Source organism: Macrotis lagotis, chromosome 3 (genome assembly GCF_037893015.1).
Source record: "Macrotis lagotis isolate mMagLag1 chromosome 3, bilby.v1.9.chrom.fasta, whole genome shotgun sequence".
Lineage (NCBI taxonomy): Eukaryota > Metazoa > Chordata > Mammalia > Peramelemorphia > Peramelidae > Macrotis > Macrotis lagotis.
The window spans coordinates 272,332,762-272,357,130 of NC_133660.1; the positions used below are offsets into that span (position 1 = coordinate 272,332,762).

Here is a 24,369-nt window from a genome sequence, read left to right on the forward strand (position 1 = left end):
GTTAGGTAAGGATTCAGTAAATTTTTCAGACATGTGACACCACTGGTAACATCAAATTTTCTTTAGTGATTTTTTTCTGCAACTTTTAAATGTACCCCCAAAACAGGAAAAAAAAAGAGTCTAAGGTTTTTACAATTTTATTTTTCCATTTCCTTCTAAAATGTTCTTTGTTCTGTAAATCTCTGTAACACATTTAGTCGTGGGTCACATTGTGCCTATTGATGGTCTGGCTAAGAAAATCTTGGTAGTGGAGAATGAAATCTACATTATCAGACCCAGCATTACAAAAATCCTATTTTAGAGTGTCATTAGAAATTAAAACTAAATGACTCCCACCCTCCTTTAAACAAAATAGGGGAAGGGGAAAGAAGAAAAATAAAAACATCACGTATAATTAAAATCATATTATAATGCCCTGTTGGGTACGGCAAGAACTCAGCTCATAGAGAGGACCAAAGACAGTGCCATAATATTTTTCTAATTTGTTTTCTACTTTACAAGGTTTGTTGTGGAGCTTATAGGGAAGGAGGGTTGAAGTCATTACCAAGTCAGCTTTTTTTGTACTTCATTTTGGTTAAAGGAATTTAAAAATAATCTTTGCTATTGTTAACATCTCACTCTTAAAACTCATTCTACTTCCACTGAGTTGTGCAAAATGCGGGATGGGGTCAGAGAAACTTAGTTATTTTCAAAGCCTTATATCAGGAAGCAGGCTCTGTGGGGATCCTAGTATCTCCTTAGATAGAGTCCACAAGAGGAGGATAATTATTTATCTCCTAGAAAGTTGCTTTAGCAATTTTTTCTGACGTTTCACAAGTTGTTTCTATTCCTGTTTGGAATTTTATGATTCTTCATTCTTAAAAAGTTTAAAACTGAGGCCTTAACTCCATAATAACCTGCCCATTCCTCCAGAAAAGTGCAATTTTGCTTTATAGAAATCATATCTAAACCCAAAGAAAAAAACTGCCCATTTCAGGAAAAAGAATCATTGGGGAATCTCAGCAGTAAAGCAGTTTGCATTGGGAAATGAACAAAAAAGGCAGACACCAAACACCTCCATTTTCCCAAGATTAAAATGATTATTAAAAAAAAGCGCACCACACTGTATAGAAATCAACATTCTCTCCCATAATTCTGTGCATCTGGGACTACAGAAATGTCACTGTCCCTGCCCCACATCTTCAAATTAACATCCTCAGGTCACAACAGTAAGTCTTCCCAAAGGGGACCTTCCGAAAAAACAAGCTATTTCCGCGGCTCATGTTTCCCTGCAAAAAATCAAACATAAATAAAACATAATGAATGCCATGAAAATCCAATTGGCAAAATACAACAGATTCCTTGGAAATGCAACTAAACAGTTAAGGCTTACAAAGGGTCCCCTCCCACCCACTGGAAAGCTATACCTTCTGACTAATGGCAACAAGCCACTAAATGTTAAATAAAAGTCTCACAGGGAAGGCAAGCAGAGGTTTTTCCCTTGTCTTTATAAAGCCATCAGTGCCACAGGGGCATGTCTGACTTGTGCCTGGCCTAATTTTACTGTCTGTGCTGGTGCCCCCCAGGGTTCTCCTTACAGGTCTGGCCTGACATTTTCTGGAGCCTGTTCAGTTTCCCAATTCATTCTAAGGAGGTATAAGAGAACCACAGGGAAAACTGAGGGCCTCTATTCTTCCTTTTCCACCTGAGATCTGAGGGATGACTTGAGAGAGAAGAGGGTACAACTACAAGGAAAAACTCTCTCTCCTTAAACTGGGGACAACAGTGACTGTGGTGAAGAGTTAAGTGGCTTGCCCAAGGCCACACACAGCTAGGTAATTATTAAAGTGTCTGAGACTGGATTTGAACCCAGGTACTCCTGACTCCAAGGCCCGTGCTCTATTCACTGTGCCACCTAGCTGCCCCGTAGCCTTTTATTTTCAGAGAAGGTCACTGGACTTCTCTCTGGGGACATGGCAATCCCAGTTGGGCTTGGTGTCTCCTACTCATTTTTTACAAATCATCTTGAGCTCTATGAACCAAGATCTGTCTGTCATATGTATCACAACTGTCAACAAAGAATTTTATCTCCTTTTATTCTGACCTTGTCTCATAAAAAAATCAAAAATAATTGTGGCAAGATAATTCCTTGCCTAAACAAGCTTGATGCTTAATGCTGGTCACTGTTACAGCTAGGCCAGAGACCCAAGAAATCACTATTTGCACAGCTTCCCAAAGCATAAAATTTGGGTCTAAGAGCTCATTTGTTACCCTGAACACTAAATTTTACTCAGAGACAATGCAGTCCAGGTACTCTAGCTCTGTCACTGATGTACTGAAATAAGTTAATGTAATTTCCAGAGCTTGAAATTGCTCATCTGCAAAGTGAGAGAAGAGTAAGTCAAAGTATCTGTTGGAGTAGTAAGGAAAAAAAATAAATTTCTGCATTTGAATCAGACTGAAAGGAAACAAGAACTTAGTTAATGAGGACCCTTTCAATAACCGGGCCATCTAATGAACTGACCCACTTCTAGGTTAATGTGCTTTTCTTTTTGGCAAGGTAGTGAAATTAAGTGACTTACCCAAGAACACACAGCTAGGTAGCTATAAAGTGTCTGAGACTGGATTTGGACTCAAAACCTCCTGACTCCAGGGCTGGTGCTTTATCCACTGCACCACCTAGCTTCCCTGATTAATGTGCTTTTAAAAAATACTTCTATGCATTATATCTCAAATAAACTTTTTTCTGGTTTCTAAGCACCCTATCTTTCCCACCTGCCAAAATGTCAGACTGAATGTCCTTTAAGTTAAACAAATGCAGGTGAACTGCAGGTAACTGCAGGTGAAATTTATATGAGGAAGGATTTAGTTAAAAGTCTGGAAATATTGGTTCAGAAAATTAAGGGTTAATAAATACCTCTTTTTGTAGCATGCACCAACAGTCTAACCAGGAAGAATAAATTGGGGCATAAGGAGGGCATCCACCAGCAAGCCTGAAAGAGAGAGCTCAGTTATCCTTCCTGTCTCTGGGGACCTTGGACTCTCTAGCCCCATGGTCCCAGTCACAAAGGTCCAGAAGAAGAGATACATGTGGACAGGAAACTTCACTGAATTGGGGGATAGGACTCCACAAGTTAGCAGACACTTGGCCCATTTGTGTTTTCTTCTTTCAAGTACTCCCTGTGGCTCCTCTGAAGCAAAGCATCGGGAGCAGAAAAGGGGCAATTTCAGCTTTTGGAGGCCTGCCTGGCAGACTGTGCCTGAAAATCCTTAAGCACCACAATGACTGTCAGAGACACCCAGGTGTGCCTGCTCTGCAGCTCTCCTGCTTTGGCCATTTCTGAGAGAGTGCCTATAAAGCCTTCCTTTCACATATGTGGCCACTCTGGGCTGCTTTAGAAATAACAAAATGGGCCACAGTGTCCAGAACCAAGACCACATTTCCAATAATGGCAAGGTGACAAGAATAACTGCCTTAGGTACTGCCCAGGGAAAGAAAGAAGAATTACTAGAGAAGCAAATCACTACTAGGTCAGAAATCTACAATCTAGAGGGCTGCTCAGCAGATACAAGTTGGACATCTGTATTGTGGCCTCATTTTGAACTAATACCCTTGATACTGAAGAAAAGCCCAAGCCCAATGATGGAGAGTGGATCTATCCCACCAGAAAGGAGAGACTCCATCCCAGGCTGGCCAGAGGGAGAGAAATTTTTCATGGAGACTCTCTGCAAAGGTGTAGAGGTTGTAATCTGTGAGTGGAAGGAATGTCTACCCCAATGAAGTTATGGATCTTTGTAGTAAAATGATAGGATGGAAGGGAAGAAGGAAAAAAAGTCAATGAAAATGAAGACCTTTCAAACCCATTCCTTCCACAAAGTCTTTTGCCTGGGGTTCCAAAACCCTTAGTGAAGTTCCTTTCCAAAATTCCCAGGAGGCACCATCCCGTCTGAGTCAAAACAGAACTGACAACCAAAAGAAAGCACCAGTTACTCACCCACAGTTGTTGACAGCCATCAGGTTGGAGATTAGTACAAAGGGATAGGTCAGCATACTGGCAAAGAACTAGAACCAAACAGGAAGAAGATGGCAAAGCTTTCAGGACAATCATCTCTTCTGCTAGCTCTCTTACAAATGGCCCAGGAGCTACTATTTGCACTTGGAGTAAACCAGAAGAAATGATCAAATATTCTCTTTGAGCATGGGGATGGGGAATATAGCACCTCCCCCTGAGCACTCCACAGTTTTCAAATTCTAGCCACCTCACCCAGAGATCTTATTTTTATTTTATTGTGAGATCAACAGTTCCAAAAAAAAAAGAAAAACATTTTGTAATACATAGAGTAAAACCACATACAAAACAAAAATTTCAGAGTCTTTTGGTTGAATACATGACTGGTTATCTTTTTCCAGGTCAAAAGGTTCCTGGTTTTACTAGGTAATATTTTAAAGGTACCACACAGATCAAGATAATTAAATTTCTTTAGCACTGAAAAATCAAGAAACTTGCTCCTTCAGGTCAGAGGGTCATAGTTCTAACACTAGACTAACAAAAATAGGGCAGGCTTATTTTTTTAGAAATGGTGCAGATTCAATAAGGAGAGCTAAGAAATCTAGGTGCCACTGTTCACCCACAAAACTTCAATAACTTGGGAGGAAATGTCTTAATAGACATGTGGTGCATGACTTCAAATACTCTCAACATAGAATGGATAATAAAAACAAAAGTTTTTTTCTAGGCTAATGAGAGAAAGATGAACAAACTTACTCCAGTGACAGCCTGGGAATAACTCTTCATTTCATTCATAGTGGAAACCTAAAGAATGGGAAAACCTTTAGAACAAATGAGAAAATTCTGCTGCTGTTAACAGCTAAGACTATCAATAATAGATCCCAATCCTATTAACTGTTAATTTCTTTGTAAAGTCTCTCAACTAAATCTAAGATTAAAAAATATTACCCAATGTAACCAAATATGATTATTCAGATCTATGTGAAAGAGTACAAATACACATTCAGATCAAAGTACAGAAGAATGAGGACATATTTTTGAAAGACTGGTTAACCTTTACCTAGAAGCATCTAGGTGATGGTGAATAGAGCACTGGGCTTGGAGTCTAGAAGACCTGAGTGCAAATCCAGCCTAACAGTAGCTGGCTTTTCCTTGAGCAGATCCCTTAACTATTTGCCTCAGTTTCTTTTTCTTTTTTTAGGTTTTTGCAAGGCAAATGGGGTTAAGTGGCTTGCCCAAGGCCACACTGCTAGGTAATTATTAAATGTTTGAGACCAGATTTGAACCCAGGTACTCCTGACTCCAGGGCTGGTGCTTTATCCACTGCGCCACCTAGCCGCCCCTACCTTAGTTTCTTCATGTATAAAATGAGCTGGAGAAGGAAATGGCTAAACACCTCAGTATCTTTGCCAAGAAAACTCCAAATTGGGTCATGAAGAGTCAGACAGGCCCATAACAGTATCATGTCACAGAAGGGCACTTTAAAGACTCATTAAAAACATTCTGAAAAGGGGTCCATGTGTTTCACTACCAAAGGAGGCTGCAACACAAAAAGGTTCAGAACCTCTCTCATGTAGAAGTTTTACAAGAAGTCAAGGAAGTGTGGGATTCTTCAGGACTTCCAAACAAGTAGTTATGACAGATGAAGGTAAAGAGTTGGGCTCATGAAAACTCCTTATGATTCTCCATTTCTCCTTGGACTCTAGGCTTCCCCAATAATGATATTTCCTAATGGTTTCTGAGGCAGCTGGCTGGCATGGTGTACTGAATGTTTTAACAGGAGTTAGGAAGACCCTAGACATTTATGAGTCAGCTCTGTGACCTTGGCCAAGTCACTTAATCTCTTCTGGTCCCAGTTTCCTCAGATATAAAATGAGATTATATTTATAAAGTGCTTTAAAAACTAAAAGGTACTATATAAATTCTAGTTCTTATTTCATAATCCTGAACCAATGCTACAGCATATCAAATTCTTGGAAATCCATAGGTCAAGAGTGTTAAGTTTCTCCATGACTTCATGTGCTAGAGATCTCAGGGCAGGAAGGGCATCATTATAATTCTCTTTCACTAAATTAGCCATTATCCATACCTAAAATCTGGGACAAGTAATAGGTAATGCAGGTCACACACAACCTACCCCACTCTCCAGTGCATAGGTATTGACGAGGTAGGCCAATGAATTACAAAGCCACAAGGAAATGATATCCCCCAGGAGACGAGGAATAAGACCCCTGCCAGAAAAAAAAAGATAAATGTAAAGAATAAAGACCAAGGACTGAAAAAAATCTACTGAGTAATCACACTTTTAGATAAGATTTTGAATTTTTCTAAATTATATCCAAAAAAATCAAATAAGAAAATTTAAAAATTTAGACTCAAAGACTAGAATACAATCACAAATTGAGCATAGCTTCACCTAATTCACCCTTTAAGAAAAAACCAAATATGGAAAGCTGATTTCTGAAGCTCTTAATTCCCTTAAAAAAAAATCATAGGGGAAATAGACTCCTCATAATCTGTTGGTCTATCATATTTTTTTATTTTTTGGCAAGGCAATGGGGTTAAGTGACTTGCCCAAGGCCACACAGCTAGGTAATTATTAAGTGTCTGAGGCCAGATTTGAACTCAGGTCCTCCTGACTCCACTGCGCCACCTAGCCATCCTGGGCTATCATTTATTACAATTTTTTAAGGTCAAAAAAATGATTAGCTATGGTTTCTGCTCATAAATGCAAAATTAAACATGCAAAGCATAGCTAGGTGGAGTAGTGGAGCACTGGCTCTGGAGTCAGGAGGACCTGAGTTCAAATCCAACCCCAGACACTTAATAGTTATCTGTATGACCTTGGGCAAAGTCACTTAACCACATACCTTGCAAAAAAAAAAAAAAACCAAAACACAACAGGCCCAAACCAAAAAATCTCCCCCCTCCAAATCAAATATGCAAAAGAAAAATCACGATGAAAAATAACATGATCTTTTCAAATGACACCACAAGGGCACTACATGAGTTTAAGAATGTCTTCCTTTAGAAGGCTTTTAAGAAGGAAAATGGTAAATTTTCCAGAAAGGATTTAAGAGTTGGGTAAAATAGACCTTTAGAATTTTCCACTTGCTCTGGATGAATAAAAACAGATGCTGCTAATAAAGGTCAATTTCCTTTAACTTCTTACCTGTAGGTCCATTAGGGGCATGTTGATAATTACAATGAGATTACTTTAATGTGTATTTGTCCAGAATAAAAGGATTAATTTTGGGTGAAAAAGTCAAAGGGAATTTGAATGGAAGTGCTGCTTGAAATTATTTGATTCTTGAGTGTAGGCAGAATGAGGGTTAACTTTTCGGAAATGGGTAGGTTTGTTTTGCATCTTGTGCAGGTTTGCTACAAGGATATTCTTTCTCTTTTCCCTTCCAATTTTTTTTGGGGGGGGGTCTAGAAAGGAACTATAAATAGTATCAAAAAAACCACAGAAGAGAGGTGATTGAAACATTTAAAATGCACAGAAGTTTAAAAGGAAACAAATGAGGACAGCTTTGAAAGCAATGATGAATTTGTATTTTTTGTTTTAGGTTTTTATTTTTTTGTGCTAGGCAATGGGGTTAAGTGCCTTGCCCAAGGCCACACAGCTAGGTAATTATTAAGTGTCTGAGACCGGACCTGAACCCAGGAACTCCTGAATCCAGGGCTGGTGCTTTATCCACTGTGCCACCTAGCTGCCCCATGAATTTGTATTTTTTTTTTAAAAAAAAGCAAGCTAGAGATTCTCATTGTTTTAAGTACAATCTTCATTTTATTTGGAGGATATCCCATTAACAGGCTAAAGAGAAATCCTTTCTCTAATAGCTTCCTTTGAAGATTACCCACTCAAACTAAATTACTTAAGCAAAATAACTGCAATCAACTCACGCAAAGAATCCTAGGAAGCCCTCCTCTCGATAAATGGTTACTATGGAGTCACATAGTCCACTGGATGAGGTAAAGAGAAAAAGCAAAATATTGGTTATTTTGGAGATATGGGAAAAAAGCAACTTAATTACTGATTCTAATGAAGCTCCCCATACACCTCCTCATTTCCTAGGCCTTTTAAGTTAACTCCTTAAAAACCCTGGCTTCTTTCGGCATGTCCACACAGAAAACGGGGCTGACTGCAAGCATAAGCAGCAGTAAAGGCAGCCTCACCTTCCCATAATATGCTCACTCACTATTTATTAAGAGCTTACCATGTATTGGACTTGGTTGTGGGGCATACAAAAGAAGGCAGCTCCTGGACAAATGTCTATGTGGAGTCTGTTCTAAGAATCAAAATCTTTTCTCAGTCTTGCCTCAGGAAGGTGAGCTATGAGGCACTTACCAATATTTGGTCTCTCTGCCAATGAATTGTACCATAGACCTCAGAGTGATCACTGCAGGACAGAGAAAAGAAAGGCATTGGTGGCACTAACTCTGAGAACCACCTTATTCCACTCAGAGACACTGAGCTGTCTGGATAACTTGAGGTAAAAAGAAAAGCACACAACACATATATTGCCCCCTCCAAACTAAAATACTAATAAATCCCTTTATGTTTCCACAGTAGCCTTCCTGTGAGGCCAAGAGGACAAAAAGAATTAGAACAGGTATATCAAACACACACCTTCCCCACATCCGAAGGTTTTGGTTATCATGTCAAGCCAAGATACATACCATGGAAGGGATGCGTGACAAGGGTAGCAGCAGAACGAGCCAACATCTCCCGAGTAGTCTAGAAACAAATGACACATATTTCTGAAACCTAAATTTTGCATTCAAAAGTTATGAGATCAGATGTGGGTGAATACTGTACGATATGAAACGGCTCCAGCCTGGGAGGCAGGAACAGTAGCATGAAGAGGAGACAATAAAACACTTTTGTCATTCTAGCATACCTTTCACTCATGGATTTCAACGTTCTTTTTTAGTTATTCCTCAAATTATCTCTGCGAGGCCGGTTCCCGTTATTTTCTCAATTTATAGATGAGAAAAACAAAAGCAAAAAAACAGGGAGGGTCACCAGCAGGTAGTCACAGAGCTGGAAGAAAAACTAAGAATCTTGAATTCAGAGTGGAAGATCCTGTTCTCCATCAATCCAAGTCCCTCTACCACAAAGGTATTATTTTAATGAGCTTCTCTGGAAAGAGATGCAATAACTTTTAATAGTTACTGAGTTTATAGTTGTCATTTTTCTCTACCATGTGGTGGTAGCAAAGAAGGAAAAATATAATTCCTAGGTAAAAATTCTCAGGTTTGAAGTATGCTAAGTTTAAATTTTTTTGCACAGATATATGTCCTTGAAGTTAATAAGACAATCACTGTGGGAGTCACTGTCATCTAGATGGAAGAACTTTTGGACCAACCAAATATGTGTGAATTCATCAGAATAAGATTATACAGTATAAAATGGGTCAAAGGTAAGTTAAAATCTAATAAACTCCAAAACTCCAAAACCTTAAACTTCAAATGCTGAATGATGGTAAGATGCCAAATGGCTGGTAAGATGCCAAAACCTAACTTGTATTGTTTTTTTTTTTTGCAAGGCAAACGGGGTTGAATGGCTTGCCCAAGGCCACCCAGCTAGGTAACTATTAAGTGTCTCAGGCTGGATTTGGACTTAGGTATTCCTGACTCCAGGGCAGGTGCACTCTATCCACTGTGCCACCTAGCCACCCTAACCTAACTTTAAACAATATCTAATATCCATAACAAAAGGATGAAACTCTTTTGGGAGTATAAATAGGCAAAACAGAAATTTATCTTTTTGGGGAAGAAGGGATGGAGCATGAACAATAGGGAGATTTCAAACTTGTTAACTGTTACAAAAGAATTCCTAGGGCTATGAAAGTTAGCATGCCTCGGATCTCATGAAATATTTAACCTTTTCTTGAAGATTTTCAGTTCTCTCAGGACAATTTCAGTAGCAACATAATTCCAATATTTCAGACAAAGGAGTCTCTTTACAGTCAATTTTGTTTGAAAAAAACCCCTTTTTCCTAAAGTAAGAAGTACTTTCCTGGTTCTTTATAGTTAAGAAGCATGGCTTAATCAAAATGAGGTTAATGGTTTCATCATGACTAATGAATGATATTACAATTATGAACACTCAAGAACTTAATTCTGGAGGTCTTCTGGAGTCAGAGCCTATTCTGGGCTCTGGAATTCCAGAGACAAAGAAAGAAACAATTGCTATGTCAAAGTCAAAGTTGAGAGGCACAAACAGACCCTTATTACACAAGTCTGAGAGTCTACTGATTCCACACCTTGGGTTCAAATAAGGTAATTTTTTTATAGATATTTTCCTACCTCCTTGACAACCTTGTCAAAACTGGATGGACCATCTTTTTGTGAAGGTTCAAGTCCTTGTTTTAACTCCTGTGAAAAGAATAAGAGAGTCAGGCTTCTGATGGTTTCAAACAGAGTAATCCAGACTGGTGTCTACTCCATAGCCCAGAAGTTCACTAATGACTTATAGGTATAATTATGATGACTCTTCTTTCTTTTTTTAGTGTTTTTTTTTTGCAAGGCAATGGGGTTAAGTGGCTTGCCCAAGGTCACACAGTTAGGCAATTATTAAGTGTCTGAGGCAGGATTTGATCTCAGGTACTCCTGACTCCAGGGCCAGTGCTCTATCCACTGTGCCACATAGCCGCCCCTATGACGGCTTTTCTTAAAGTAAAGGGTCAAGCAGCAGTAGTCATTTGCAAGGACAGGGTTAGGACAGTTCATGCATAAAAATCAGCTCCAACATACCTCAGCCTTGTCATAATCCTGGTACCGCTAAAAAGGTGGGGGGGGGGGGGGAAGAAAAAGATTTGTGTCATTGTAAAATTCTGTGAGAATACAGAATGCACAAAACATACTAGTGGTGGCTGGTAAGATGCCATATGTATACTCCTGACCACATATTTTTCTCTGTCATTCAATCAATGATCATTACCAACCAAGTAGGCAGGAACAAGTGCGAGTAGACTAATTAGCTATACCACCAAATTTGGCATATGAATTTTAGATTGAAACAGTCCCAAGCTAGAGACATGTACAAAAAGCTGGTGGAATAATAGCACAAAATTAATTTTTTTTCCATCTATAAAGATTAGAAAATACCAAAGAACATCAACTTTCCAAAGTTTGATCAGTTGAAGGCATAGAACTATTTAAACTGCTGTAATGTCTGAAAGTTTTTAAAGCAAGAAAATAACATTAGCAAACAGAATAGAATTATTTCATTTGATCTTTCAAACAGGTCTAAAAAGTTCAGATACAATCCAAAAGACCAATTGAAGGTTGCATGGCTCTCCCAGTGAACACATAAACTGGTACTGTGAGTTGAAGGGCAAGATCTGTCTGTCTATACTCTGAGAGAAGGCAGTATAGAAAAATTAGGTAAAGTTTCTGCTCAACAAGATTTTATAAAAGACATGCCAAAAGAAAAATCACAATGAAAAAGGACATTATACAAGGACAACAACTTTTTTAAAAAAGATTTTATTTATTTTGAGTTTTACAATTTTCCCCCTAATCTTACTTCCCTCCCCCACCCCCATAGAAGGCAATTTCAAGTCTTTTTTAATTTAATATTTAATTATTCTCATTTTGTACAAATAATTTTTTTTATACATTAATAAAATATTCTGGGGGCGGCTAGGTGGCGCAGTGGATAAAGCACTGGCCCTGGAATCAGGAGTACCTGGGTTCAAATCCAGTCTCAGACACTTAATAATTACCTAGCTGTGTGGCCTTGGGCAAGCCACTTAACCCCATTTGCGTTGAAAAAACCTAAAAAAAAAAAATTCTGGTTTTAAGAGTAAACAAAATGCCCCTCCCCCTAAAAAATATAGATTCGCTTGAGTGATAAAGTAAAAGGGGAGAGAAAAAAAAATAAAATAGTAATAATTGTAGGTATGGCCAGGTGGTACAGTGGACGGAGTGCCAGCCCTGGAGCCAGGAGCACCTGAGCCCACAGGTCCAAATCCGGCCTCGGACACCCTACGATCACCCTGCTATGCGGCACCAGGCAGGCCATCCAGACCCATTTGCCCTGCACTCCCTGCCAAATAATAATAAAAAAATGTTCTTCAGTCTGTGATCCAACACCACCAACTCTGTTGCGGGTGGATCACATTCTTTATGATAAGTCCATCACAAAAGTTGCTTCTACATTTTTCCACTGTTGCCATTGCTGATCGTAACTTCCTCCTTCTGTATTTCTCCACTACCATGTACTATATTTTCTCTCTCCTTTCACTCTGACTCTGCTGTAGGGTATCTGAGTGGCGCAGCAGACAGATCCATGGCCCTGGGGCCAAGAGGCCCCGAGCCCCCCTACCACCCCTTAGGCCCAGAATCCACCTGGCCCCATGGTCCTGGGCAGGCCTTCCAATCCCAGCCCCTTGCAAGAAGTAAAAAGAAAATGTGTTATATCTGAACACTCTCCCCTCCATGGTCCATCCTCTCCTCCTTCATTCACATCCCCACCCCTTCCCCCTGCTCCCCCCCCTTCTTACTACAGATGCCTATACCTCATTGAGTATATGTGCTGTTTCCTTTCCTAGCCACCTCTGATGAGAGCAAAGGTTCCCTCATTCCCCCTTGCCTTCCCCCCTTCCATATCACTGCAATAGCTCATTGTAATAAAGATCTTATTATATGAAATATCTTGGCTTATTCCCCCCCTCCTTTTGCTTTCTCCCATTACATTTCCCTTTTTTCTACTGACTCTATTTTTACACCGTATTTTATCTTCAAATTCAGCTTTCTCCTGTGCTTCATCTATAGAATCTCCTTCTACCTGCTCTGTTAATGAGAAGGTTCATATGAGTATTATCAGTGTCATTTTTCTATGCAGGAATACATGCACAGTTCATCCTCATTAAGTCCCTCATATTTCCCCCCTTTCCTCCAATCTCTGCTTCACCTGAGTCCTGTATCTGAAGATCAAACCTTCTGTTCAGCTCTGGCCATTCCAACAGGAACATTTGAAATTCCCCTGGTTCATTCAAAGTCCATGGTTTTCCCCGGAGGAGAACATTCAGTTTTGCTGGGTAGTTGATTCTCAGTTGCATTCTAAGCTCTTTTGCCTTCTAGTATATTATATTCTAAGCCCTACAAGCTTTTAATGTAGTTGCTGCTAAGTCCTGTGAGATCCTGACTGCAGCTCCACAGTATTTGAATTGTGTCCTTCTGGCTGCTTGTAATATTTTCTCTTTGACTTGGGAGTTTTGGAACTTGGCTATAATATTCCTGGGAGTTGGTTTTTTGGGATCTCTTTCTCGGGGGGGGATCGGTGGATTCTATTTCTATTTTGCCCTCTGCTTCTAGGATATCAGGGCAATTTTCCTGTAGTAATTCTCTGAAAATGATGTCAAGGCTCTTTTCCTGATCATGTCTTTCAGGTATTCCAATACTTTTTAAATTATCTTTCCTAAATATGTTTTCCATATCAGTTGTTTTTTCAATGAGATGTTTCACATTTTTTTCTAATTTTCCATTCTTTTGGTTTTGAAGTATTGAGTCCTGATTTCTCGTAAATTCAAGCAATCTCCCTGAATTCTATTCTTTGTCTGAAGGATTTGTTTTCCTCCGAGAGCTTTCTTATCTCTTTTTCCATCTGGCCAATTCTGCTTTTTAAAGCATTCTTCTCCTCAATAACTTTTTGAACTGTTTTATCCATTTGACCTAAGCTGGTTTTTAGCATGCTATTTTTCTTCAGCATTTTTTTTGGATTTCCTTGACTAAGCTGCTGACTTCATTTTCATGTTTTTCCTGCATTTCCTTTCTTTTCCCAGTTTTTCTTCCAACTCCCTCATTTGATTTTCAAAGTCTTTTTTGAGCTCTGTCATAGCCTGAGCCCAATTTCTGTTTTTCCTTGGATTCTTTAGATGCAGGAGCTTATGCTTCCTGATCTTCAGACTGAGTGTTTTGATTCTTCTTGGGCTCACAGGCAAACTATTTCTCAATGGTGTTCCTCTTGTTTCTCTGCTTGCTCATTTTCCCAGCCTAAGCCTATTTTTGGGGTGCTTCCTGAGCTTTTGGGACACTCCCACAAGGATCTCAGTGTGTGGGGCTCTGTCCTCCCTCTTGGTCTGTGAATGACCATAAGTGCCCCCCCCCCCCCACGGGGCTGAGGTGGGGGTGGTCCTATACTGCAATCAGGATCTGAATGTGGTCAGAGCCCTAGTGTCCTGTTCCAGGGGCAGAGCTGGGCAGTCTCTCTTCACTCCCCTCCCTGGGTTCAAAGGGCTCATGCCCTGGGGGCTCCTGCTTACCTCCGTCTGCTTCTGTTTCCTGGATCTGGACTGCCTTGGCCAGTCAGCTTGCTGTGTGCCCTGAGGGCTGGGCTTCACTGCGGCAGAGGTCCCCCTGCTGTTTCCCCAAGTTGTGCCAGTGCTCCCTGGGGTGTAGGTCAGGAAACTTCCCTGCTGCTGTGAGCTAGGGCTCCCAGTGTCCTGGGGCTTTCTCCAGGAGGCTGAAGTTCTTTTGCTCCCAGGGAGCAGAGCCTTTCTGCTCTTTTCCAGGTTACCTTGAGTATGAGAACTGCCTCACTGGCTCCCTCTGTGGGTTCTGTCTCTTGAAAATTTAGTTAAGAGTCCTTAGTTTATAAGTTTTATGAGAGAGAGCCTAAGAGATGATCCTTTCTTGTGGACGTCTTTGCTCCGCCCCCCAATTTGCAAGTCTTTACTTTGTTTCCATGGTATACATTGATCCAAATTGAATGTGATGAGAGAGCAATCATAAGGGAGGACAACTTTTAAAATGACTCTGTGAAGGGCCCAAATGAGCCCCATACTGAATAGGCATATCATTTGCTTGGGTTAAAAGATGATTTGGGATAGTTTGGAAATATAAGCTTTAACCATCAAGTAAATAATCAAACCATCCTTCAGTGTATGTGACTTATTTCTTTTAAGTCACATACAGTCATTTTTGACAAAAAATAGAAATAGTTAGAACTCACACTTCCCTAGTACTTTAAGCCTTACACCTTCCTCACAAAAAATACAGATAGGCAGCGCAAGTACCATTTTTACTTTGTTAAATAAGAAAGCTGAAGTTTAAGTATAGTAAATGAGTGAAGGCTTCTAGGTAAAGTACTGAATTTGGAATCAGGAAAACTCCAATTCAAATCCTGGACAAATCACGTAATCTATGTTGCAGTTTTTAAAATGGGTATAAGAATAGCCCTATGCTACAGTGAGAAGTGAAATAATGTTTGAAGAGCTTCAGACATCTTAACACATCACAGAAATGAACCATAAGCAGCATATACTTATGCTAAGAGTTGGTCAACATTGAAGCTAGGTTTAAAAGTCAACCTCTCCTAAATTCAAGGTCAGTCCTGTTTGTCATAAGAACTAAAGGAAGGTAAATAACAGAAGCCAGAAAGAAAAATGTCACGATTAACTGGAATTATAACTTGTCAAATTTTTGCTTCCTTCCCTAGATTCTGATCAAATAGTCTGACTGTCTAAAAATGCCTGTTTATTTCTGGTCTTTCCATTTTTAGCTAAACTATTTATTTACCTCTTTTAACTTATCTGGTCTAATTTTAATTTGCTTGTTTGAGACACAACACAGAAGGTATTATTACTGTTTTAAAGTCTGAAAATTACTTGATAGCATTAGCTTTTCTTCTTCCATGATGCCAAAACTGCCTTAGATTCTAACTATATTGACTCTGATGCCTGGGCCTTCATCTAAGGCAGTGGTGTCAAATTCAGAAAAATAGGGATCCCTATGGGGTTGCATGTTCTTCAAGGGAATAATGGAAAAAAAAAGTAGGAATAAAGGAGGAAATTGTACTTGTGGAGCTCAAATTATACTATAAAGATGTTATTGTGGACAGAAAGATGGTTTTGGAATCAGGAAAACCTGACCTTGGGCCCTTAAATAGTCTGCTCTGCATGGGGAACAGGCGTTTCTTCACCTGCGAAGTACAGGCTAAATAAGTAAAAATCAGGAAAAAATTGAATTCAGTAATCCAGTATTTGACAAACCTGAAAGCATCAATTTCTTCTTTTAACAATAGCTAGGAAATTTGGAAAGTAATTTGGCAGTAATTAAACTTAGACCAACCTATGACTATACATGCCACAAGAAGCTCAATCTACATATATAACCTGATTATTAAAAACAAAAACCAAAACCCTAAAACAGTTAATAGTACAAGAACTAGATCAGATACATTTTAGGGTTCTGACTAGCATATGTTCTAATCTAAACAAGCAACAGATATGATTATAAAAGAAAAAATACATGATTTTAAATTCAACAAAATTGGAAAGCATTTTGCAAGAACAAAGCCAATGCAGCAAAGGGACTATGAACTGCAGACAAAAAAAATCTATGCATCTAGTATTTTGTACAGGCAGTGTGGAATAATGGAGAAAGTACTGGCCTCGAAATCAGGAAGCCTTAACTTCAAATCTCATCTTACACATTTACAAGCTGTATGATTCTGGACCTGTCTCAGTTTCCTCATCTGTAAAAGGCCTCTTAGATCATTTTGCACTTTAAATATATGACCCTACAGTCTCATATCTTACATCCAAGACACACAGGGAACTATATATTTGTATATATTTGCTTGTGTGTGTATAATATATATATATAAATAAATATAAGTTATATAAAAATAGTCATTCTCCAATGAATAATTGTCTTCTAGTCATTGGAGTTGAAAGAGAAAAGAGATATTGCAAATAAATATCCAAAAGATGGAAGTAGAAAATCAACAGGGGGGAAAAATCATAGCTAAAAACATCCCTGGGGTATGTACACATAACAATTTCTTCACTGGATCAATAGTATAAGTTATATAGAAAAGGTTGTTTATGAATATGTGAAAATTGGTTTTGAATTCACTTACCTGCAAAACTTTACTATGGACCACAGTACCAATGGCTCCAGAACACAGTCTGGGAGTTAAGCCCTTAAAAAGTCCGCTTTTTCCATCGATACTCATAATATGTTGAGCTAAGAAAACAAATCAAATACTTAAGATCACAACCTGAAGGGATTACTACCTACATACATAGAAAAATTACAGAAAAGGGAACTGTCATGATCATTTCAAGAATTCTAAATTCCACCCTGTTTCCTTTTAGGCTGACAAATGGACAACAAAGTTTCAGTCACTCATCTTAAATTGAATAAAACTAACTTACCATAACAAAAAAGGCCAGGGAGTTGATAGACTTGCCGTCCAAAAATATTTCTTCCCATAGTTGGAGGAAGAGGTTCATATCCCACCTTCAAAAGTTAAAAAAAAAAAGTCATCATGGCCTTGAAAAAAGTATAGAATAATTAAGTTTAAATGTTGCTATACAAGGAAGGATAAGATATGTGTTTTTCTAGCCAGTAATAGAATAAAAATACTAAACAAAACCAGAGTCAATTTTAGACCAGAGGAAAAGTAATTTTGTTTCAAGAAAACCACACACAATTGCAGAAAATGTGACAAGTAATCTCCAAAAAAAATCTGGAGAGTTGTTTACATTTGAAACAATAGCCAAACCCTGCAAAACAGACCAAAAAAACCCTGTTAAATCAACCAGAGAAATGAGAACATTAATTGCAAATTCAATTAGCAAGATAGTAAAATAAACTAACCAACAATTCCTAGAGGCAGAGGAGGTCATTTTAAGGTGGATTGTCATCTTATTTTTATAACCTACTCAATTTTAGAAAGTACTAAATGGATATTACGGGGGGGGGGGGGGAGGAGGCTATCTTTCTATCTTGATTGTTAAATATTTTTGTCTCTGTGATTTTGCATGTACCAAATTTCAAAGATAATGGTGAGTTCAAATCTTTTCTTTTCAATCTACTTGACACTGTGGAAGCTAAATCCACAAAAGTCAACTTTTGACAGATAATGTGGCTCAAAGTTTCAGCTCAAGCAAAAGAATATTGAATTGTGATTTGTCTCAAGTATTACCCATAGAACTCATATTCATATTCTGAAGAGGTATGAATATTAACACAATCTGTTCTAACTTGGAAAGCACTTTGTGAATTTTATAGCTTTATATGAGTTATCAGTTAGGTCGGATAGCAATAAATATTTATTCAGTAGCTTACACATTGAACATGCTGTTCTGGATGCTGGGAAAGACCAAGACCAAGAAATGAGTGTTCCACCCGCAGCTCACTCCACAAGTGGGGACAACAGTTGCATGTAAGTACATAAGCTGCACATAGGAGACATATGTAGCAGACATGACACAATCTTGAATGGAAAGTCCAAAGAAAGCCAGGGACTCCAAGTGGAGATAGAGAAGGAGAACAACATTTTAGGAATGAGGAACAGCTAGTACAAAGGTCAAAGAATGGAGATGAAGTAATCTGTAAGGAAACTGGAGAGATAGGAAGGGGTCAAGTTTTTTTTTTTGCAAAGCAAACGGGGTTAAGTGGCCTGCCCAAGGCCACACAGCTAGGTAATTATTAAGTGTTTGAGACCGGATTTTAACCCAGGAACCCAGGTACTCCTGACTCCAGGGCCAGTGCTTTATCCACTGAGCCACCTAGCTGCCCCTGAAGAATCTTAAATGCCAAACACAAACTTTACTCTTGGTTTCCAATGGAATGGGGGTCTGTGGTGTGCCACTGGCATTTATTTTATATTTTCAATTATTAAGTTGTTTTCCCCCTTTCTCTCACTTCTTCCATGATGGAGATAAAAACCACACGTCTATAATAAGCACAGTCAAGCAGAAGCTCGACTATATTTGCTATATTCAAGAATGTGTATTTCATTCTGTACTTCAGTCAGATAAGCAGCATGCTTTATCACTGATCCTCCAAAGAGTAATCTGACTAATCACTATAGCAGTTCTTAAAAGTATTCCAAAATGTTTATGATGTTGATTTCAAGGTAGAAATTGTTTTCCTGGCTCTTCTCCCTTCAATCTGTGTCAGTCCATAAAAGGTCTCTTTATTCATTTTTTTTTCCTTTTTGGGTTTTTTTGGCAAGGCAATGGGATTAAGTGACTTGCCCAAGGTCACACAATTAAGCATTAAATGTCTGAGGCTGGTTTTGAACTCTGCATCTGACTCCAGGGCTGGTGTTCTATCTATTGGACCACTTAGCTGCCCCATTTATTCATTTCTTAGAACATTCCATTACATTCATGTACTGTAATTTGTTCAGTTATTCCCCAATTGATCCAGTTCTTTGTCACCACAAAAAGAGATGCTAGAAATCTTTCTGTACAAACAGGACCTCTTTCTCTTTCCTTTATTTTCTTGGGGCACAGACCAAATAGTGGTGTTGCTGGGTTAAAGGATATAGCGTACACAGTTTAATAACTCTTTGGGCATGGTTCCAAACTACTTCCCAAAATGACTATCAATTTATGGCTTCACCATCAGTGAGTGCACTGACATGTTTGTTTTCCCAGTCATTTTAACATTTGCGATTTTCTTTTTTGTGAACTGGAACCTCAGATTTGTCCTCATTTGCATTTCTCTAATTAGTGTCACAGGAGTTTATTAGGAGAAAGGAAGCAACACCTGAAATGAGGAGATGGAAATATCAAGATCCGAGAATTGACTGGATATGAGTGGTGAGCAAGAGTGAGGATTTGAATTCAACAAAGTTGTGAACTTGGGAGACTACAAGGCTGGTAGACCCTTGAACATAAAAGGGGGGGCTTCATGAGAAAGGATAGAAGAGAGCTAATGAGAAACTGTTAACTGGTAGTTGATAGTGCTGAACTGGAAGTCGAGCTTGGGAGTAGGGCTGTACACATATATATGTATATATATAGAGATCTGTTCATATAAACGAACCCCAAATCCAAAGCAGCTTATGGGGTCACCAAGTGAGAGCACAGAAAGAGCTGAGAACAGGAGTGACATTCTCCAGGCATATGTAGCTGGTGGACATGACACTGATGTTCAAGCAGCAAAGGAGACTGAGAATAGATAGGTAGGAGAACTAAGGAAGAGCAATCTAACACTATATAATCCCAATCATAGCAATAAGTGCTTGACAGTGTCAGCAAAGATATTTTGGGGGAAAAAAAAGTCAAAATAGTCAAAGCTTCAATGGAGGCAACCTGCATATGTAAACAACCTGGTCTGGATACATGGAGCAAATATAGAATAGCACCTGAAAACTATTTTACAAGAATTATTTAATTCACCCCAACTGAGCCTTTCAAACAACCTTTTTTTTTTTAAGCTCTAGGTAAAGGTGATGCTGCACAGCCAGTCATTAGCCACTTGGGGTCCCACATCAGAACCTCAGGGATTTCTTCAGAAACCTTTCCCAGTTACCCTATTATCCTTTTTGAATGAGCTCCTTGTGTCTAGTTAGGTAGGTATCTGGTTCCAAAATCTGCTACAGAATAGCAGAAGAAAGAAGGCCTCCCCGATGCAGCTCCTCCAAACTGCAGCCCCCAAAAGGAATGCCCCCCGTTGTCCCCCAACAACTGTGAAGATTATGTGAATCTCGTTTCTGTTCAAAGGAGGGGGTGAGGCAAAGAGGAAGCTTTTTTCTCTTTTACTTGGGACACTTCTTTGAGTCTGAAGGAATCAGGGCTCTCAACTGGAAACTCAAGAAGACTGACTTACCAGCTTACAAAGTTAGAATAGTGTCTCCTGGGACTGTGTTTCCTCCCACAATGCCAAGTCACTTTAACCCATATGAACTGAAGGGAGGCAGAGAAAGCAAAGAGAAGCAAAAGTCACACTTTCTGGGGTCTTAGGGAACCAAGAAGCTCAGAGTCAGAACCAAGTCTCAAGATGTTTAACCTTTTTAGCATTTTTTTGTTTGCTCAAAAGGCAAGGGCAGCTAGGTGGTCAGTAGATAGAGCAACATTCCTGGAATCAGGAGGCACTGAGTTCAAATTGGACCTCAGACACTTAATAATTGCCTGTCTATGTGGCCTTAGGACAAGTTACTTAACCCCATTGCCTTAAATAAATTTAAAAAAAAGGCAAAAGAGTTTTGAGGGAAGGGAATGACAATTGGACCACCCTGGGGTGGTGTTGGGGGATCCAGAGTAAGTCATGAAATCCATTAGTCTGAGTTACAAAGATGCCCCTGGATCAGCTCCCACTTTTGAAATTTCTCCTTAGCACTATTTTACTGGAAAGGAAGGGAGGGATGGGATGATCTGTTCTTTAGTGAAGTTTGGGGTGGGGGGAAGGAAGGCTGGAGAAAAGGGAGGTGGTAGGAGAGCTGAGGGGCCTACAAGGAGGGGAGCAGAGGAGCCTGGAGGGAGGGGAGCAGAAGGTGGGGAGGGGAAGGGGAGCAGAGGGACCTTGGGGGGAAGAGGAGCAGAGGGGCCTGGGGGGGAAGGGGAGCAGAGGGCCTGGGGGGGAAGGGGAGCAGAGGGGCCTGGGGGGGAAGGGGAGCAGAGGGCCTGGACTACGGGGAGCAGAGGGCCTGGGGGAAAGGGGAGCAGAGGGGCCTGGAGGGAGGGGAGCAGAGGGTGGGGGGGAAGGGAAGCAGAGGGCCTGGACTACGGGGAGCAGAGGGCCTGGGGGGAAGGGGAGCAGAGGGCCTGGACTAGGGGGAGCAGAGGGGCCTGGACTAGGGGGAGCAGAGGGCCTGGGGGGGAAGGGGAGCAGAGGGCCTGGGGGGGAAGGGGAGCAGAGGGCCTGGACTACGGGGAGCAGAGGGCCTGGACTACGGGGAGCAGAGGGCCTGGACTAAGGGGAGCAGAGGGCCTGGACTACGGGGAGCAGAGGGGCCTGGACTACGGGGAGCAGAGGGGCCTGGACTACGGGGAGCAGAGGGCCTGGACTACGGGGAGCAGAGGGGCCTGGGGGGAAGGGGAGCAGAGGGCCTGGGGGGGGAAGGGGAGCAGGGGGCCTGGACTACGGGGAGCAGAGGGCCTGGGGGGAAGGGGAGCAGAGGGGCCTGGACTAAGGGGAGCAGAGGGCCTGGACTAGGGGGAGCAGAGGGCCTGGACTAAGGGGAGCAGAGGGCCTGGACTACGGGGAGCAGAGGGCCTGGACTACGGGGAGCAGAGGGCCTGGACTACGGGGAGCAGAGGGCCTGGACTACGGGGAGCAGAGGGCCTGGACTACGGGGAGCAGAGGGCCTGGACTAAGGGGAGCAGAGGGCCTGGACTACGGGGAGCAGAGGGCCTGGACTAAGGGGAGCAGAGGGCCTGGGGGGAAGGGGAGCAGAGGGCCTGGACTACGGGGAGCAGAGGGTCCTGGACTACGGGGAGCAGAGGGGCCTGGACTACGGGGAGCAGAGGGGCCTGGACTACGGGGAGCAGAGGGCCTGGACTACGGGGAGCAGGGGGCCTGGGGGGGAAGGGGAGCAGGGGGCCTGGACTACGGGGAGCAGAGGGCCTGGACTACGGGGAGCAGAGGGCCTGGGGGGGAAGGGGAGCAGGGGGCCTGGACTACGGGGAGCAAAGGGCCTGGACTACGGGGAGCAGAGGGGCCTGGGGGGAAGGGGAGCAGAGGGCCTGGACTACGGGGAGCAGAGGGGCCTGGGGGGAAGGGGAGCAGAGGGCCTGGACTAAGGGGAGCAGAGGGTGGGGGGGAAGGGGAGCAGAGGGGCCTGGACTACGGGGAGCAGAGGGTGGGGGGGAAGGGGAGCAGAGGGCCTGGGGGGGAAGGGGAGCAGAGGGGCCTGGACTACGGGGAGCAGAGGGCCTGGACTACGGGGAGCAGAGGGTGGGGGGGAAGGGGAGCAGAGGGCCTGGGGGGGAAGGGGAGCAGAGGGCCTGGACTACGGGGAGCAGAGGGTGGGGGGGAAGGGGAGCAGGGGGCCTGGACTACGGGGAGCAGAGGGTGGGGGGGGAAGGGGAGCAGAGGGCCTGGGGGGAAGGGGAGCAGAGGGCCTGGACTACGGGGAGCAGAGGGCCTGGACTACGGGGAGCAGAGGGCCTGGGGGGGAAGGGGAGCAGGGGGCCTGGACTACGGGGAGCAAAGGGCCTGGACTACGGGGAGCAGAGGGGCCTGGGGGGAAGGGGAGCAGAGGGCCTGGGGGGAAGGGGAGCAGAGGGCCTGGACTAAGGGGAGCAGAGGGTGGGGGGGAAGGGGAGCAGAGGGGCCTGGACTACGGGGAGCAGAGGGTGGGGGGGAAGGGGAGCAGAGGGCCTGGGGGGGAAGGGGAGCAGAGGGCCTGGACTACGGGGAGCAGAGGGGCCTGGGGGGAAGGGGAGCAGAGGGCCTGGGGGGGGAAGGGGAGCAGGGGGCCTGGACTACGGGGAGCAGAGGGCCTGGGGGGAAGGGGAGCAGAGGGGCCTGGACTAAGGGGAGCAGAGGGCCTGGACTAGGGGGAGCAGAGGGCCTGGACTAAGGGGAGCAGAGGGCCTGGACTACGGGGAGCAGAGGGCCTGGACTACGGGGAGCAGAGGGCCTGGACTACGGGGAGCAGAGGGCCTGGACTACGGGGAGCAGAGGGCCTGGACTAAGGGGAGCAGAGGGCCTGGGGGGAAGGGGAGCAGAGGGCCTGGACTACGGGGAGCAGAGGGTCCTGGACTACGGGGAGCAGAGGGGCCTGGACTACGGGGAGCAGAGGGGCCTGGACTACGGGGAGCAGAGGGCCTGGACTACGGGGAGCAGGGGGCCTGGGGGGGAAGGGGAGCAGGGGGCCTGGACTACGGGGAGCAGAGGGCCTGGACTACGGGGAGCAGGGGGCCTGGGGGGGAAGGGGAGCAGGGGCCTGGACTACGGGGAGCAGAGGGCCTGGACTACGGGGAGCAGAGGGCCTGGGGGGGAAGGGGAGCAGAGGGCCTGGGGGGGAAGGGGAGCAGGGGGTGGGGGGGAAGGGGAGCAGGGGGCCTGGACTACGGGGAGCAGAGGGCCTGGACTACGGGGAGCAGGGGGCCCGGGGGCGGCAGCGCCGGCGCAGGCTCCCTCCCGGGGTCTCCGGAGGCCGGGCCGCTGCCCCCGGGCCGGGCTCCCTGCAAGGTCCCCTTGGGGCAGACTTTGGGGCCCCGGGGCAGGGGCTCTCAGGGACCCCGGCGGCGCCCCGAGGCCGGGCCGAGGCCTCGGAGCGGGCCCGGGCGGGGGCCGGGCGGGAAGGCGGCGGCGGCGGCGAGCCTCGGGGACGCAGGCCCGGGGCGGCGGCGGCTCCTACCTGCACGAGCACCTTCACGTACATGAGCGGCTGCGAGAGGATGGTGAGGCCCGAGCCCAGCAGCACCTGGCTGGCCGCCTCCGCCATGATGGCACCCACGGAAGGACGGGCGGGCGGGCCGAGCCACCGACCGACCGGGGCCCGGATCACGTGCCCGGCCCGGCGGCTTCGCGACCCGCGGAGCGCGCACGCACGCCCCCCCTGCCCTCCGCGAGCGGCGGCGGCGGCGCGCACGCAGAGCTGCGAGAAACGGCGGCGCCTCGCGGGCGCGGAGGAGGCGAGCGGGCCGCCGGGCGGGGTCGCTCCGCGGCGCGG

The 24,369-nt window shown here is 43.7% G+C and overlaps 1 protein-coding gene across 3 annotated transcripts; it reads right to left on the bottom strand.

The window, feature by feature from the left end:
- Positions 1-1,055: 1,055 nt before the first annotated feature.
- Positions 1,056-24,275, bottom strand: MTCH2 (mitochondrial carrier 2). 3 transcript variants are annotated; one of them, XM_074230640.1, is made up of 13 exons: positions 24,055-24,275; positions 17,165-17,249; positions 16,867-16,973; positions 10,752-10,778; positions 10,305-10,373; positions 8,673-8,730; positions 8,341-8,392; positions 7,896-7,955; positions 6,127-6,220; positions 4,746-4,793; positions 3,975-4,042; positions 2,897-2,972; positions 1,056-1,268 (listed from the first exon to the last, which is right to left on the bottom strand). In XM_074230640.1, exons 1-13 carry the CDS (start codon positions 24,139-24,141, stop codon positions 1,182-1,184), a joined length of 918 nt encoding a protein of 305 aa, XP_074086741.1. In that variant the 5' UTR covers positions 24,142-24,275; the 3' UTR covers positions 1,056-1,181. The 3 variants fall into 3 exon arrangements, with proteins under 3 accessions (XP_074086741.1, XP_074086742.1, XP_074086743.1); XM_074230641.1 differs by lacking the exon at positions 24,055-24,275 and adding an exon at positions 20,577-20,669; XM_074230642.1 differs by lacking the exons at positions 10,305-10,373; positions 10,752-10,778; positions 16,867-16,973; positions 17,165-17,249; positions 24,055-24,275 and adding an exon at positions 8,894-10,296.
- Between the last annotated feature and the right edge of the window lie 94 nt (positions 24,276-24,369).

Bases quoted from the DNA above. Each gene is read 5' to 3' on its own strand.
- MTCH2 (XM_074230640.1), bottom strand. From the start codon at position 24,141: ATGGCGGAGGCGGCCAGCCAGGTGCTGCTGGGCTCGGGCCTCACCATC. The intron at 17,250-24,054 runs GTAGGAGCCGCC...TAACTTTTGAAG, and splicing joins ACGTGAAGGTGCTCGTGCAG to GTGGGATATGAACCTCTTCC. The intron at 2,973-3,974 runs GTGAGTAACTGG...TCTCTCTTTCAG, and splicing joins ATGGCTGTCAACAACTGTGG to GCTTGCTGGTGGATGCCCTC.